Raw genomic sequence first — 14,029 nt, forward strand, 5'->3', positions numbered from 1 at the left:
CTTTCCTCTCTCTCCCACTTTTCTTAGAGCCGTTTGAAAGGGTCCAGACAATGGACGGTAATGAGAGCAATGCACACTGTGCCCCGTGTGTCGGCGAGAGTGACTGGCTGACTGAAGGGAGTGACTGCAAAACCTCCTCTCCAGCCACTTCAGCCATGAATGGACTCAATCATTGATGGCTCGGTCATTACCATCAACTGCCCTCTTGACGATTTACTCTGACTTCTTGGTTTTTGTAACGGCCAAACGAGCTATTCAGCGAGTCTAATCAACTCAGCATTAGCTAGCAGACTGGCACCCGGTGGAGACTGACCACCTGCACTGAACTGAGAGGAGAGGAGAGGAGAGGAGAGGAGAGGAGAGGAGAGGAGAGGAGAGGAGAGGAGAGGAGAGGAGAGGAGAGGAGAGGAGAGGAGAGGAGGACGGCACAAAGGAGGCTCATCTGCCATTGCGCAACCATCACTCGATGAAGAGCGCTCCAGTGTTGTGTTAAAGTCTGTTCCCCTTACCACCAGGACAGTTTAAAACTGGATGGATCAGTAAGAAACAAAACCAACACTTTTTTACTCTACCTTTTCATAGCACTGAGATCAGCATATATGATGTATAGATCAAATTGTGTTGTTTGGCCAGTGGCCAGTCTGTCGTTGCACCAGTGGCACTAACAGTAACACCACAGGGAAATTTGAAAAGTTGCCTATTTCCAGTTATTTTCATGTTTTTGTTCACATTCACGTTTCTTCATCATCCTTTGCTCTTTTTTTTTTTTTTGCATTGCTGTGTTTCCTGACGCTGGACCAGCTTTCAAGCATGTGAATCTTGTCAGCTCCTGCATAAATGCGTGTCCTCATTCACGATACTAACAAAACAGAGACCCATTCTCTTTGTGAGAGCAGTGGTCTGCACCTTTAACACTGATATAAAACAGGAAAGTCGCAAACACTCACATTCCAGAAGATTGAATTTGCATATGTCTGACATTTTTACTTTTAGAAAGTGACTCAGCTGATTTAAAGATTAATTTTCTGTTAACGGACTTATTGTTGACTTGTTTCAGCTATAAATGACTAAAATGAGTCTTTACATTATCATGGACAAAAGTTTTTGACCTAACTGCTGTGCTAAAGCAAATTAAAGGGGTTCACCAAAAATATTAGAAATCATTCTCTGGAGATTAATATTCATTAAAAATGTCATAGTAATCTGGCCAGGAGTTGTCTGGATATTCACCAACAGTCGGACTGAACAACATGGATATTCCTTAGACCACACAGCAAATCAGGCCAAAACTCCCTCCATAACTCTTTCTAACGTACAGAGCTAATGTGAGTTAGAGATGGCCAACACCATGTTCTTCATAGACCAGAGTAATGCCTAGCTAAATAATGCTGTGCAAACTGAGCGTGTAATTCAATTTCCTGTGCCGACTGTAAAACACTAATTGCCAGAATGCTGTAACCGCTGATAAATATATATGAAAGAAGGATGATAAATGTGTCGAAGTCATGAAAAAAATAAAGAAATCATGAGGCTCGTTTGGGCTCGGAGTCTGCGGGCCGTGGCTGCCAGTCCTGTGGTGAGAAACCAGAGTAAAAAACGGAGGAGGGAGTCAGGATTTATGATATTTCCGTGTTGTGCTGAGCCTCTGCGTCAAGAAGAGAGTGCTGCTGACACATCTCCGAGGATTCAAAACAAATATTAAGTCTTTTATGCAAATGTTCTAAAGCCTTTTAACTTGGCAGGGGAGTGATGGTCTGTTATTGCAGTTTTTCTTTGGGGATGAATCCAATGTTAAAGCTCTGCTCATATTTTCAGGATAAAGTTGTTAAGTCATCAGTGCACTGTTATGACTAACCTACAGACAGGACTGTATGCATTCTTGCAGGGTGAACGTGTATAAAGTATGCACAGGCATGTTCGCCGTTGTGTGTGTGTGTGTGTGTGTGTGTGTGTGTGTGTGTGTGTGTGTGTGTGTGTGTGTGTGTGGGTGGGTGTACAATATTATTAGGATTGGAAAGCCTCCTTGCCGGCCTGGTTGGCAGGCATCTGAGGCGCTTCCCTGCAGCAGAGCTCCAAAACCCCAGTCCCCAATCACTGAGCAGCGCTCTAATTAGCAGCTACCGCCATGGAGCCTGCGGTCAGAGGCTGCCTGCCTTCCAAACTCTGGGCTCTGCTACTGTTACTGCAGGCCTGTGGAGGTCTGAGGGGAGAGCAGAGCGAGACCTGCTCTAACACTGTTAGACGAATGTTTAAAACTGGACTTGGCCAAAGATTTTGTTTCATAAACTTCAGAGATCTACACGTTGCCTCAGGGACCGAAGCTTTTTGGCTCACTGTGAAAGGTCAAATATTTTACAAGACAAAACACTGGTTTTAGAGTTACGGACAAACTAGAGTCCAAACATATGAACGGAAAGGATTCTGGCATCACTAGATCCACTCTTCTACCAACTACTAACAGTGATGACAGGATTTTTAAGGCATGTTGTATTTTAACTGATTACAGTCTGAGATTTGAGTGACTCATTGTTTTTTTTCGTCTAGTGTAAAATATCTTGGATAAAGTCTCATAAGAGGAGATCCAAAAATTAAATTTTACATTAAAGCTACACATTTGTTTTCACAGGGAATTATAACCCCGATTCTTCCATTTCTCTCAACTCTAATAAGCGTTTTACTGTGTTTCAGCTCATTGTTTTGGTCTTAAAGCATTATACTTAAAGGATAAGTTCATGCAAAAAGGGATATTCAGTCATTATGTCCTCACCACTATGTTGATGGAAAATTGGGTACAATTTTGTCATCCACGACACATCTCTGGAGCTTTGCAGCAAAACAGTGTTGCAGCATTCTGCTAAACAACTGAAGTAGAACATAACATGTCTCCATATAGCTTGTCCAGCGTAATCAAAGTCTCCAGAAGCCCTGAGATCCCAAAAAGGTTTGAGAAGATGTTATATGCACCCTGGGGGCTGAGCTCATGTACCCACTTCAGACGGGGTGCACGCTAACGCTTTTAGCTAAGCAGCTTCAGTGAAGATTTGTGATATAAAAAGGGGTAAAAATTATATTTTTTATGTCAATTTGGGATCTTGGGGCTTACGGATACTTGGACTGTGCCTGATTGTGGAATTTATCCTTAAATTCTAACTATCACCACTCTCATCAGTGTTGTTTTGGCCTCAGTGGGCAGCGAAAAAGCTCTTAAAGTTCACTATATGCTACCTGTTCAATACCAAAAGGCAGACAGTCACTGTTAGTCACTAGCTGGTGAACGTACTGGTGAAGCTAAAATTAGAGTGAATATTTGACTATGACTGTAACTGAATTCTAATGTCACTCTATAAGGGCCAGATGTGTTAACAGGTTTGCTCAGTAGTTCATATCAACTTCACATGATATGTGATAATATATCAGAGTTTTGTTTACAGCTCATTTTTGCTGCCTACCAGATGAGGTACACTATCAATTCACAACACAAATGCATGAATATTGTTTTTTTTTTTACCATTTACAGGGACAAAAATAGGCAAATTAAAATGTTCCTGCTCTTTATTATTTCTAGTGACTATACATGTACACAGTATGTTCCCGACTTTAACAACAGCGTCCCAGGGAGCACACACAGGTGCTTTTGATTTTTAATCAAGGACCCCGCAGGTACAATTCTTGCAAGAAGGAAAAATTGATATTATCTGGAAAATTAAAACTAATTTGCCTCTAATCTTGATACTATTGTTTATGTGTTTTTTGTTGAAGTATTTTACCTGATAGCGCTCCAGCAAACAGCATCTTGGCTGGCCCTATCTGTCCATCATCATCACTGAGGTAAGTCTTGGTGTGGGCATAACAGGGGAAGTAGATGGCTGAGAAGGGGATGTCTCGCAGGAAACAGGCCTTGGCACCCTAGAGAAAGGCAGACGGAAGGAAAAGGAGATGTTTTGGGTCATAAGAAAGGGTTAAGAGTTAAACAAAGACAAGGATAAATGTAAAGGAGAGCAGAGAAAGAGTGATGGGGCTCGGGGGATTCAAGCTTTGACTTCTGGCTCGAGTCTCTAGTCATATGTAACATCAACTGCCTGCTCACAAACCAGCTATTCAAGCATCAATTGATGTTACCGCCAAAGAAACTACTTCCAAAAGACTCCTTATGGCAGAGTGAAATATGGACCGCAACATGTCAGACATGTCTTTCTCTATGCAAACGATCTGTGTCCTCAGCAGCAGGTGAGGGAGGCAGCTCCACAAGCAGAGCTGGCAGACAGAAAAAAAAGGAGTGGGAAAACCAGAGAAAGACAGACTGGCTGACGAAGATGACTCCTTGTCTGCCACTGTAAACAACACTACATCATCATCAAGCATATTAAGTTTCCTGCTGTATTTCAAGCTTGTTGGCTCGCTGCCACCTTCTTGATACAACAAGTACAGTCAACAGAAGCCGTTTAAAGAGCTGGGCAGGGTCTCCCTGTTTTGGACAGGCTTCATTTAACTCCTATGGGATAATCCTTTGGTTCCTACACACACACACATAAACAGAGAGAGGATTGGCAGGTACCTGGGCTATCTCTTTCCCTCTCTTTCCTCTGGCACTTCTTGTCTGCCTGTCCCTCTTGCAGGCTGGCTGGGGCCCGAGCGGCTGCTGAAAGCTGGGAGATTCTATCGAGGCAGGACAGACAAGCAGCGTCACAGGGACTGGGACGAGAAGCCTTAATATCAGGGCATTGCTGTTGGGTTGTCTGAGAGCGTGTTTGTATGTGTGTGTGTGTGTGTGTGTGTGTGTGTGTGTGTGTGTGTGTGTGTAGAAAACTTTAACACCAAATGACTTAGCTGAGTAGGAAAATGCAAGAAAGTTCATCGCAATTCCAAGTCCATAAACATGAAACATCATCTAGGTCAATATTCCTACACTGTCAACTTTCCCCCAGTGATGAATGGTGGCGCTAGTGCGTTAGCCACCCTACCCTACCGGTAGCTCCACCAGCAGAGGGTGAGCGTCAGGATAATTACCCTGACAAAGGCAGCTCTGTGCCTGGGTGCAGCCCCTCCGGAGCCAGCCCGTCTGGGGCTTGCAGGCTGGAGCTCGTCTCCTCCCCGCCTCCCCTCCTCCACCACCACCACCACCACCACCACCAACACTGCTACTGCTTTCTCAATGCACTTTGTCTCCTCTCTATCCGAGGTGCAGGACACGAACACAATGAAGCATGTGCATGAGCATGCACACGTCTACATGCACTCAAGAAAGACAGCTGAATGGAGACAGTCGCTAAGGACACTCTGACATCATTGTAAATCAGGGCAGGTAGACAGAGACAATCTACTACAGCCTTGCTAACAGAGCCAAAAAGGTTTACATGGGAGTTTTCTGTGCTGACAGGTGGTCAACAGCAGAAACACGAACCTGGGACGCATTTGGTGTGACGAGGTCCACTCACAGTGTAGCTAATAATCACCAAAGAAAGCTAAATCCTCTCTTAAAATAGTTTACAACTTGGAATGAGTGCCATCATCTTACTTGCAAATTAACACAACCGCAGGTATGAGATTGACATTTTCACAGTTGATTGTGTTTACGGTTGAAGCACAATCTCCCCTGCCAAGCTCCATTAGGACTTATTTATGTAATTTAATTAGACATGCTCTGTTTTACCTGAGGGCTAACTGGCTCGCCAGTTAAGCTGCCAACGTTAGCAGCTCATGCACTGATTCCTATTCTGGTAGCATCTTGTAGCATCCAAAGAAGACTGTGTGTGTGCACCTCTCAAACAGACTGATGTTAGAAATCATAGTATTTATAAGAATGATTATAAAATACAGAAAATATTGTTTCAAAAACAACAACATATCTCTGTTTGTCTGTCTGTCTGTCTCGCTCCCTTTCCCTCTCCAAGATTCATTTTCAGACGGCCCTCCCCTCCTTCTCCCGCGGCTCGCTAATCACTTTTGTGCTTTTCCTTCTTTTAACCCCCGTGCCACAGAAAAATACCAATTATGGTAATTAAGGTTAAATACAGCTTTTAGCATAAATTGTGCCTTTTCTTGTTCTTGAACAGAGGACCACATGGAATTGTTGATATAAATGATAGCTGACGTGGGCCGACATAAAATGTATAGTTGAATAGTTAATCGAAAAATCACAGTAATGAGAAATAATGGATTGTTGTAAAAATTGCAAGGCTGATCAAAATAATAATAGAATGGATACCAGACGGGTGTATCTGATATCCCAGTGTTGGTGTTGTTCCTACAATATTAGCATTAATGTAGTTACAGGAACATAACTGCAACCGATCAGTCAAGCTGTTATGGCATCACAGCTTTGCAACTCGTGATGGTGTTGTCCCTAGAGAAGCATAACTAATGTTGCTCCAACATCATCTCAACTTGAGAAAAAGCGCCAAAGTTCTCCTCTAGACCGAGCTGCCACATCTGATTGGTAGGACTCTCACACAGGTGACTGGGGTTTGGATCCCATTTCTATTTCTTTTCAGTGTTCTGTTGTTTTTTGCTAACAAACACAACAGGAAAACATGGTTAGGGTTAAAAACGCCCTTTCACAACGTTAAACACACGTGTGAAAGGATAACTTTTCCCATATGCATTTTTTTCCCAGAGTCCCAAAGCTATGACATTAGGAAAACATGATTTGTCAGTTGCAATTATGGTCCTGGAGCAACCTTAATTATGATACTCCAGGAAGACCAACATGGTGATATCAAATCATGCATACGAGACGTCTGGCAACAATTAGCCAATTAATTTAGTAGCAACAAATCTAGCTTGAATTCAGTGTCATGTATAAATATGGCTCTGGGCTTCCTCTACATCTTTATTTACAACATTTAAAGGCAAAAGTGATTACAGTGGAAACTGAATGAAACTATGTCCACTTTCTGTTAGTCCTATTGCCAAAGTAGTCAATGTCCAATTACTAATATGTTGTAGTGGATTGATTTTTAACTGCTTTGAGTTCATTTCTTCAGCCTATTCACAAAGCGTTCATTGTTTCACAGTGTATAAACTGTCCCCATCACTCCTGGGACAGACATTAACTCGCTACACGCTGAGATGTGAGTAAGACAAAATGAAAAAGTGGCTTTGTAAATGTTGGGATAGGAGACCAAGAGGTTGACAACAAATTACACGATGATCCCAACTACGCAGAACAAGACAACACTCTCTAATGAGGTTTTGGCATTAACGGCAAGTGAGAGGTTATGACGGTGACAATTCAGCCATGAAGAGGAATGGAGGAAAAATTAATTCTCTACACCTCTAAATTCCCAGAATCCTGTAACACTACACTTTTGTTCTTCTTGCCATGGTATCGTTTTTGGGTTTTTTTCAGTATAATGTAGTCTGTTAGCTGCTGCTTTGGAGGATTATGCTGCTGTTTTTCTACGCAGCACTTTACACAAACTACTTGCTTGTGATCATCTGGTCAGAAACTAGTGTCTGCCTTAATATCCAGTAGTTGTAAAGTTGAAAAATTCACCCAGGACACATCAAAAGGATCAAAATGAACCATTCAAGCCCTAATACTAATTTCTCGGGGGAAAAATAGTATTGTAGTTCACAAAGAGAAGATATCTCAACTACATCAGCTACACATGAGGCTTTAGTGCATTGTATTCATCTATACATGCACCTCTGACCCCAAGGACGTTTCTCACCTTGTAAAGTCCAAAGAAGCCGAGGTCCCTGATGACAGAAAGGGCGCTGACCCTCGGCCCCGTGGTGATCTCTCCCGCCACCTGCAGACGGATCTTTACAATCTCCAGAGGGTTGGTGAAGATCACCTGGGAGCCACCAGCCTGGATGAACAGAAGGACAAAAAGAAATGAATGCAATGAACTTCAAGAGGAGTGAAATTCTTGATTCTTGATTGGATACTTGAGTTGAACACAAAACCAGACTTTCAACAGTAGTTTTGTATATGTTTACTATGCGATTTTGAGTGTCTGTCTTCTACTGAAGATGAGGTGTTCATTTCAAAAACCACAACACTTACTAAATGAACAAAAATCATCAAAATACAATCAAGACTGACAATGTAACCATTATCTGTCTTGGGGCCAATTTGCAGGAAGTGATGCAACTTAATAGTGCTGGCTCAGCAACCGGCTACAAAACAAACATGTGGAGAGGAGGAGAGTTCAGGAGAGTACCGGGAAATCCAGCTGATGCAGCTCGGGTCTGTCAGCTGTTTGTCTTCATCACTCACACCCTGCGGGGGACTCTGACTTCTCTTTTTCTCTCTAACCTCTCACTTCACACCATCCTCCAAACCTGTACTTGTAAGGGGAGGGCAACAATACTGCAGCAGGTTCAGACTGGTCTGCTGGGTTGTGGCAAGACAAATGGTTAACTGTGTCTAGTCAGGGAACATGACGACATTTCCAAAAAGCTTCTTGGTGCTGAGAAATGTTTACAGTGGTTTTTATTTGGAAAGTGGTCTTTCTCTGACTTGTGCGTCTTCCTTTTTCCTTGAATTGTTGCTCTCACTTTCCTCTCCAGTATTGTCTCTCTCTGACCTCCTCTTAAACGATCTCTCTCATCTTCTCTAATATTGTCCTGCTCTTGCTACGGTTGCCAGTGGTTACTGTAGCTACACGCAAAAAAGGGCGGCTCATCGCAATTAGATAGCAATCGGTTGCCATGGCGCCGTTTGTGTCTTAAATAGGCCTGGTCTGTTTGTTGTTGTTTCTGTCCTTGTCTCCCCCTCCTTCAGTCGCTGCGTTATGAATGATGGATTGTGCTTGTCGCCTCTCGCCTTACGGGAAAGCATCAAGCTCCAATCTGCAACATGAGCATTTTTGGGGCTAAATGTCCCTCAGTTTTAAGTGTTACCATATATTGCCTAAGAGAAGAGAGGGGAGGAGGGAGAGACAGAGATCATAATAGTCTCATTGAAGGTGTGTGCAGCCGCTATAGTGGACTATAGCTTCCCTTCCAGACCCGACAAATGAGAGACTGTGAATAGCGGGAGGGCTGCCGCTCTAAAGCTGCTAAATCTCACAGCTAAACTCTTTATGACTTGTTTTATGGAAATAACCTAGTTGATTACATGCTGGCTAATAGCTAAAGCATTAAGAGGCTATTGGCTCCGGCCCCTAGCAGCGTTGGCTGCTTCAATCGGATACTAATGAGACTGGAGATTGAGGAGATGGAGATGTTGTTTACTCTCCTTGGGTAAACAACAACATTGTTCAGAGAGACGAGCTGACAATTAGGCCTGACAACATGAGATAAAAGGAGTGACAATGCGGATCATTTTGTGTGCTCCGCCGTCCCACGTCTCCTCTAAACTGTGGAAAATCACTCAAAAACTTCTGAACATCCCGGACAGATAGAATGGAGAGAAACGGACAAATAAACAGAGCTAATGAGAGAGAGAGGCAGAAACAGAGTGAGAGGAGTAAGTCAAAACAAGAGAAGTGAGGGAAGGTCGAGGTTGGGGCGGAGAGGTTGAGGGTTGTGATTATGGAGTGACAGCGTCGGCGGCTCTCTCATGATTCCCAGGTAATTACAAGGCAAGGTGATCCTTAGAAACCTGGGACGTCAGCACCTTATGCACGCACCAGAGCTCCTAGCTATGTGTGAGTGTGATGCAGAAAGAGCTTAGTAAAGTTTGAGGATTCCCACACGCCAACCACTCACTTTAGGCCATACAACAGATTAGCACCGACTGAAAACATTAGCCGCTATCAATAAATAACAATCACACTTTTATTTTTGCTTAACACCCTTCATGCTACATGTGCTTTTGTGTTTATTAGATTCTCTGATAATGTCTTCATAATTCACATCAGGCCTGAATAAGAAACCCATTACAAAGACGTAAACCAGCCGTGCAAACGAACAAAGTATTACTGTATTTTTTCACTCCTAGCCCTCTTCTCCTCTCAGCAATGACCCACCAAGTATTTTTGTGTAACTTAAGTCCTAAAATGCAGGCCAGGAACTGCCAGATAAGCATCCAGCCAGCTCAGTCGATGGAGCATGCCATTCTTACCAAATAATCATTAGAAACTGGCAACCTGCACTGGAGCTTAATGGTGCTGAGCCACAGGGTTTAGAGAGGGATAGAGGAAGGAGCAAGAGGAGGAGGCGAGGAGAGGAATAGGTAGGTGAGAAGAGGAGAGGAGCAGAGAAAGAGAGAGCAGCACATTCACAGATCTCATCACAATTTCCCAGAGCCCAAGGTGACGTCTTCAAATTGCTTATTTTGTCCAAATAACAGCCAGAAACCCAACACTCTTCATTTACTCTGAAAAGCAAGTCCTTCCATTTATGAAGCTGAAACCAGCAAATGTTTGACATTTTTGCTTAAAGGTATGATTTGTAGAATTCAAAGGCAGCTCCAAAAACACAGAGGGCAGCATATCACCAGAGTAACCTACAACTGCTGCTCTTTGGTAGCTATCCTTGGCTGTCGCTAGTCAACGTTAGCAAATTGGCTCATGGCTTAGTAAGCGGGCGAGAAGGGAAAGAGAGTCGGACATCAGCAGCGGGTGTAAACGCTGTGTAGATCAAGTAATATTTTTACATCTTTCACCACGACCAACCCAGAGATGATTGTGGAAAGACGAAACCGAGACTGTTTTGGTGAGTTTTATTGAGTTTATGTCAAGTTTGAATGAAGTGTGTTTTACGATGAGTTAATGAGGCAACTAAGCTCATCTTAGTTTGGTAGAAGAGAGGCTAGCTGGTTAGCATGCTAACTACAGTAGACATGTGTGCAAAAAAATACATAGACATCTTTGACCTCAACACTGTTGTTAGTTCATTTTTTTTATGTTTTAAACGGAAATTTAGGCCATATCTTGCAAATTGCTTACTTAAATGATAAAAAGATTATTGAAAAACGCTTTTTTTTGTTTTATCAACTAATCAACACTTCATTGCAGCTCGACACATTTGAGGAGATAACGAAGTTGCTTTAGACAAGTTTAGGACACAGAAAGCGAACATGTAATGTAACTATTCCCTTGTTCGCTCCATTCTTTTCTCTCTCTGTGTCTTTTGCTTTATAGACTGTGGACCTTAGGCTGACACTGTGGTCCAAACCAACACTTTCACAGCTACCAAATGATATAAACAGATTTCATGTGCTGTGGCTGGAGCCTCACTAAAAAAGGGTTCAGGAGGGTTCGACTTCTATATGTGTGTATGGTGTGTGTGTGAGTGTGCGAGTGTGTGAGATAAAGTGGCAGGCAGAGTGCAGTGCCAGCACTAACACCGGGGCCTCAGCCAGGATGAAAGGAGCTGTCACGACGGCTCTCGGGGGGGAAAAGAGGAAAAATCCATCCGTCCACGCTCCTCTCCTCTACATTTATCCTCTCCTCTCCATATGCATCTGTTATGGTTCTGCTTCTCAATCCATATGGGTTGTATAAAAATAAGACAACCGCTACTTTTCACACCTAGTCCAGTGCTAAACATTTCTTCAATGCATTTGCTTTCCTGTAGTTAATACACCTTATTTTTATTTTTCATTTTACTCAACATAGCTATCCAAAATGGAACGCTACATTTAAGTTGCAGCAAATGTGCCGTGCTAAAACATTTCTTAAACATACTCCTCAAACTAATAGGGTCAATTGAATGTGCCCGAGTGGAGCTAAACCCATAATGACTTGTGTATCCTGAAATACTTTGCTTTAGTGATCAGCATCAAAAGAGGGTTGAGTGAAAGACCTTCTTTCATTTGCTCAGGCTAAAGCTGCCGGCCTTGGTGGACTCAGAGTGTGTGTGTCCGTGTGTGTGTGTGTGCATAAATGCATTGGGGGTAGGCTGTGACAGCTCAGTGATCAAAACCTATGATGGGAGGGGAGCAGGTAACAGACTGGTGGTGGTGGTGGTGGTGGTGGTGGTGGGGGAGTCTCAGGTAGCAGCCGCTGTCAATCACCTTCTCCTCCCTGTGAGTGTGTGTGTGTGTGTGTGCACTTGCATGCTCTTCTATTTGTCACGTATGCACAGACGCGAGCATGTACAGTATGCGCATTTGCTCTTTCATGTGTGATCGTTACACGTTTCCATCAACAAACGGTGGCTTCTGGCGTCCAAACAGGTCCGTGTCTGTCTGCTCGACTGTCAGAGGGGCGGCACTCAGGAGACAGGTAAACATAGTTAAGAGATGTATGCTGCACTAGTACTGTATACAGTGTCTGTGTGCTGTGCAGCATCATTTAAACACAGTGCACGTTGAAGAGCCTAGATGATGAAGAGGGAGACAGATGCTCCATGTTTGGGCTTTTATGGAAAAATTAAGGAACAAGGAACACTGAAATATGTAATGTTGACTGTATTTGAACTGAGTACTTGCAGGCTGAATATCTGTGGCCATATTCACACTGACAACACTCTCACAGATCTTGTAGGAGAGATTTGGGACAAGAACTAAGGGGACTTTTTATCTTGGTGAAGAGATGTGACTGTAGGGTCTGATTAGAAACTCTCATTTGATCCAGAAAAATTCTCAGCATTGCTGTTTTAATCATTCAGAATTCACATGTAGAACCAGACATCATGATTATACCAATATGAACATCCCTCTTTGATAAATACTGAGAGCAACGTAATGCTTTTGACAAGTGATTTAAAAAACATTTATTCAATATATCGCATATATTCCTCTCTCCACTTTATGCTTTTAGCTCTCCTCCCCAAGTTGCATGACCCCAAGTGCATAAATGCAAATCCTTGAGTTCCAATGTAATGTGAACTATTTCCTTCTCTACTTGTTTTGTAAAGAAAATGCAGCTAGTCATGTGAGGAGGAAAACACTGCCTCACAGTAAAGGGTGTGAGGACCTTATCTACCTATCCTATCCTGTTGCCCCTTTTTGCAGCTACCTTTTTCAGTCACATAATGCCATAAAACCATGTTTATATTGCCAAAGTTGCCTCTTATTTTGGAGTGAAGAGCGGAGGCTGCGGTGCTGTTACTTTCAGCCGAGCTTGCTGCTGTTGTATGTAGTAATGACGTGTATTTGTTATAAAATTATTATTATTCCTAACATGACAAATTGTTATCACACTGAACAATCTGCCAGTGTCATTATGAACTACATGATATGGCACAACCTTAGGTTGGATTGGATTCTACAATAATTATTCAAAACTAAAGCTCTGCCTGTAAAATAGTAAGAGGGAGGTCTACTTTCTTACATTGGGTCATGGCTTAATGTAACTGTCGGGATGAAAAAAAGTCTCTGAATGTAACACTTAATAATCTTCAGTCCTGTCCAGGTTGTTACCACTGTCCTAGTCCAACATTATACTTTCAAATGTGCACACAAGTTCTCATTACAAAATGTAATAAATGCAACAGTTGGCTTGAGACTTACACATCCACCAGCCAAGATCTCAGCTCCCAATGGGACTGTGCCATCTTTCTGTCTGGTCTTTCCTCGAACAAAGTCATTCACCTGGAAACACAAATATCGGGCAAAGATCAAGATCAAGCAGGAAATAGTGGAACACAATATAAATATACAATCAATATACAGCATACACTCTTTTATGTAGGACCTGTACATTTAGAACAAAAACATTTAGAGTTAACTATACTAAATAACTATACTGACAAGCATGCAGCATTAAACAGCAGGTGTAGAGCAGACGTGTTTTAACAACAAGAGTACTGCTGTTTGTCCCACAAAAGCTGTAAATGCATTTCATCAAGATGCTTGATTAACAGATGCAGGAAAAGAGGAAGGCTGAGCAGGTTGTGTGCATGTGTAACTATGCAGTACATAATGGTGTGTTAAGTGTGTTGTATCACATAATATAAAATCCATCCATTAGGTTGGAGTGATGGAAGAAGCTCATGGATCTCTGTCTGTGTGAATGTGCATGCATGTGTCTATGTGCTCTCTAACGCAGTGACTTACTGTGAGCTTTATGGCTTTCTCGGGCGCCACACCCAGTAGCTGTGGTACAAGACCTATCATTAGAAAACGACGAAATGATTAGAAAAAAAGAGTGCTGTGGTACCCCTACTCACTCACATACACACACTCATA

General features: G+C 42.6%; 1 protein-coding gene across 1 annotated transcript in view; it reads right to left on the reverse strand.

The window, feature by feature from the left end:
- slc25a13 (solute carrier family 25 member 13) overlaps positions 1-14,029 on the reverse strand; it is a 52,676-nt gene that overhangs the window by 2,557 nt on the left and 36,090 nt on the right. The window contains exons 12-15 of the mRNA XM_073462793.1: positions 13,898-13,950; positions 13,352-13,432; positions 7,674-7,814; positions 3,768-3,906 (exon numbers count right to left, since the gene is read on the reverse strand). Coding sequence (XP_073318894.1) covers positions 3,768-3,906; positions 7,674-7,814; positions 13,352-13,432; positions 13,898-13,950 — 414 coding nt within the window. The remainder of the gene's footprint in view (positions 1-3,767; positions 3,907-7,673; positions 7,815-13,351; positions 13,433-13,897; positions 13,951-14,029) is intronic.

The sequence above is a fragment of the Pagrus major genome, chromosome 3 (assembly GCF_040436345.1).
Source record: "Pagrus major chromosome 3, Pma_NU_1.0".
NCBI classification, from domain to species: Eukaryota; Metazoa; Chordata; class Actinopteri; order Spariformes; family Sparidae; genus Pagrus; species Pagrus major.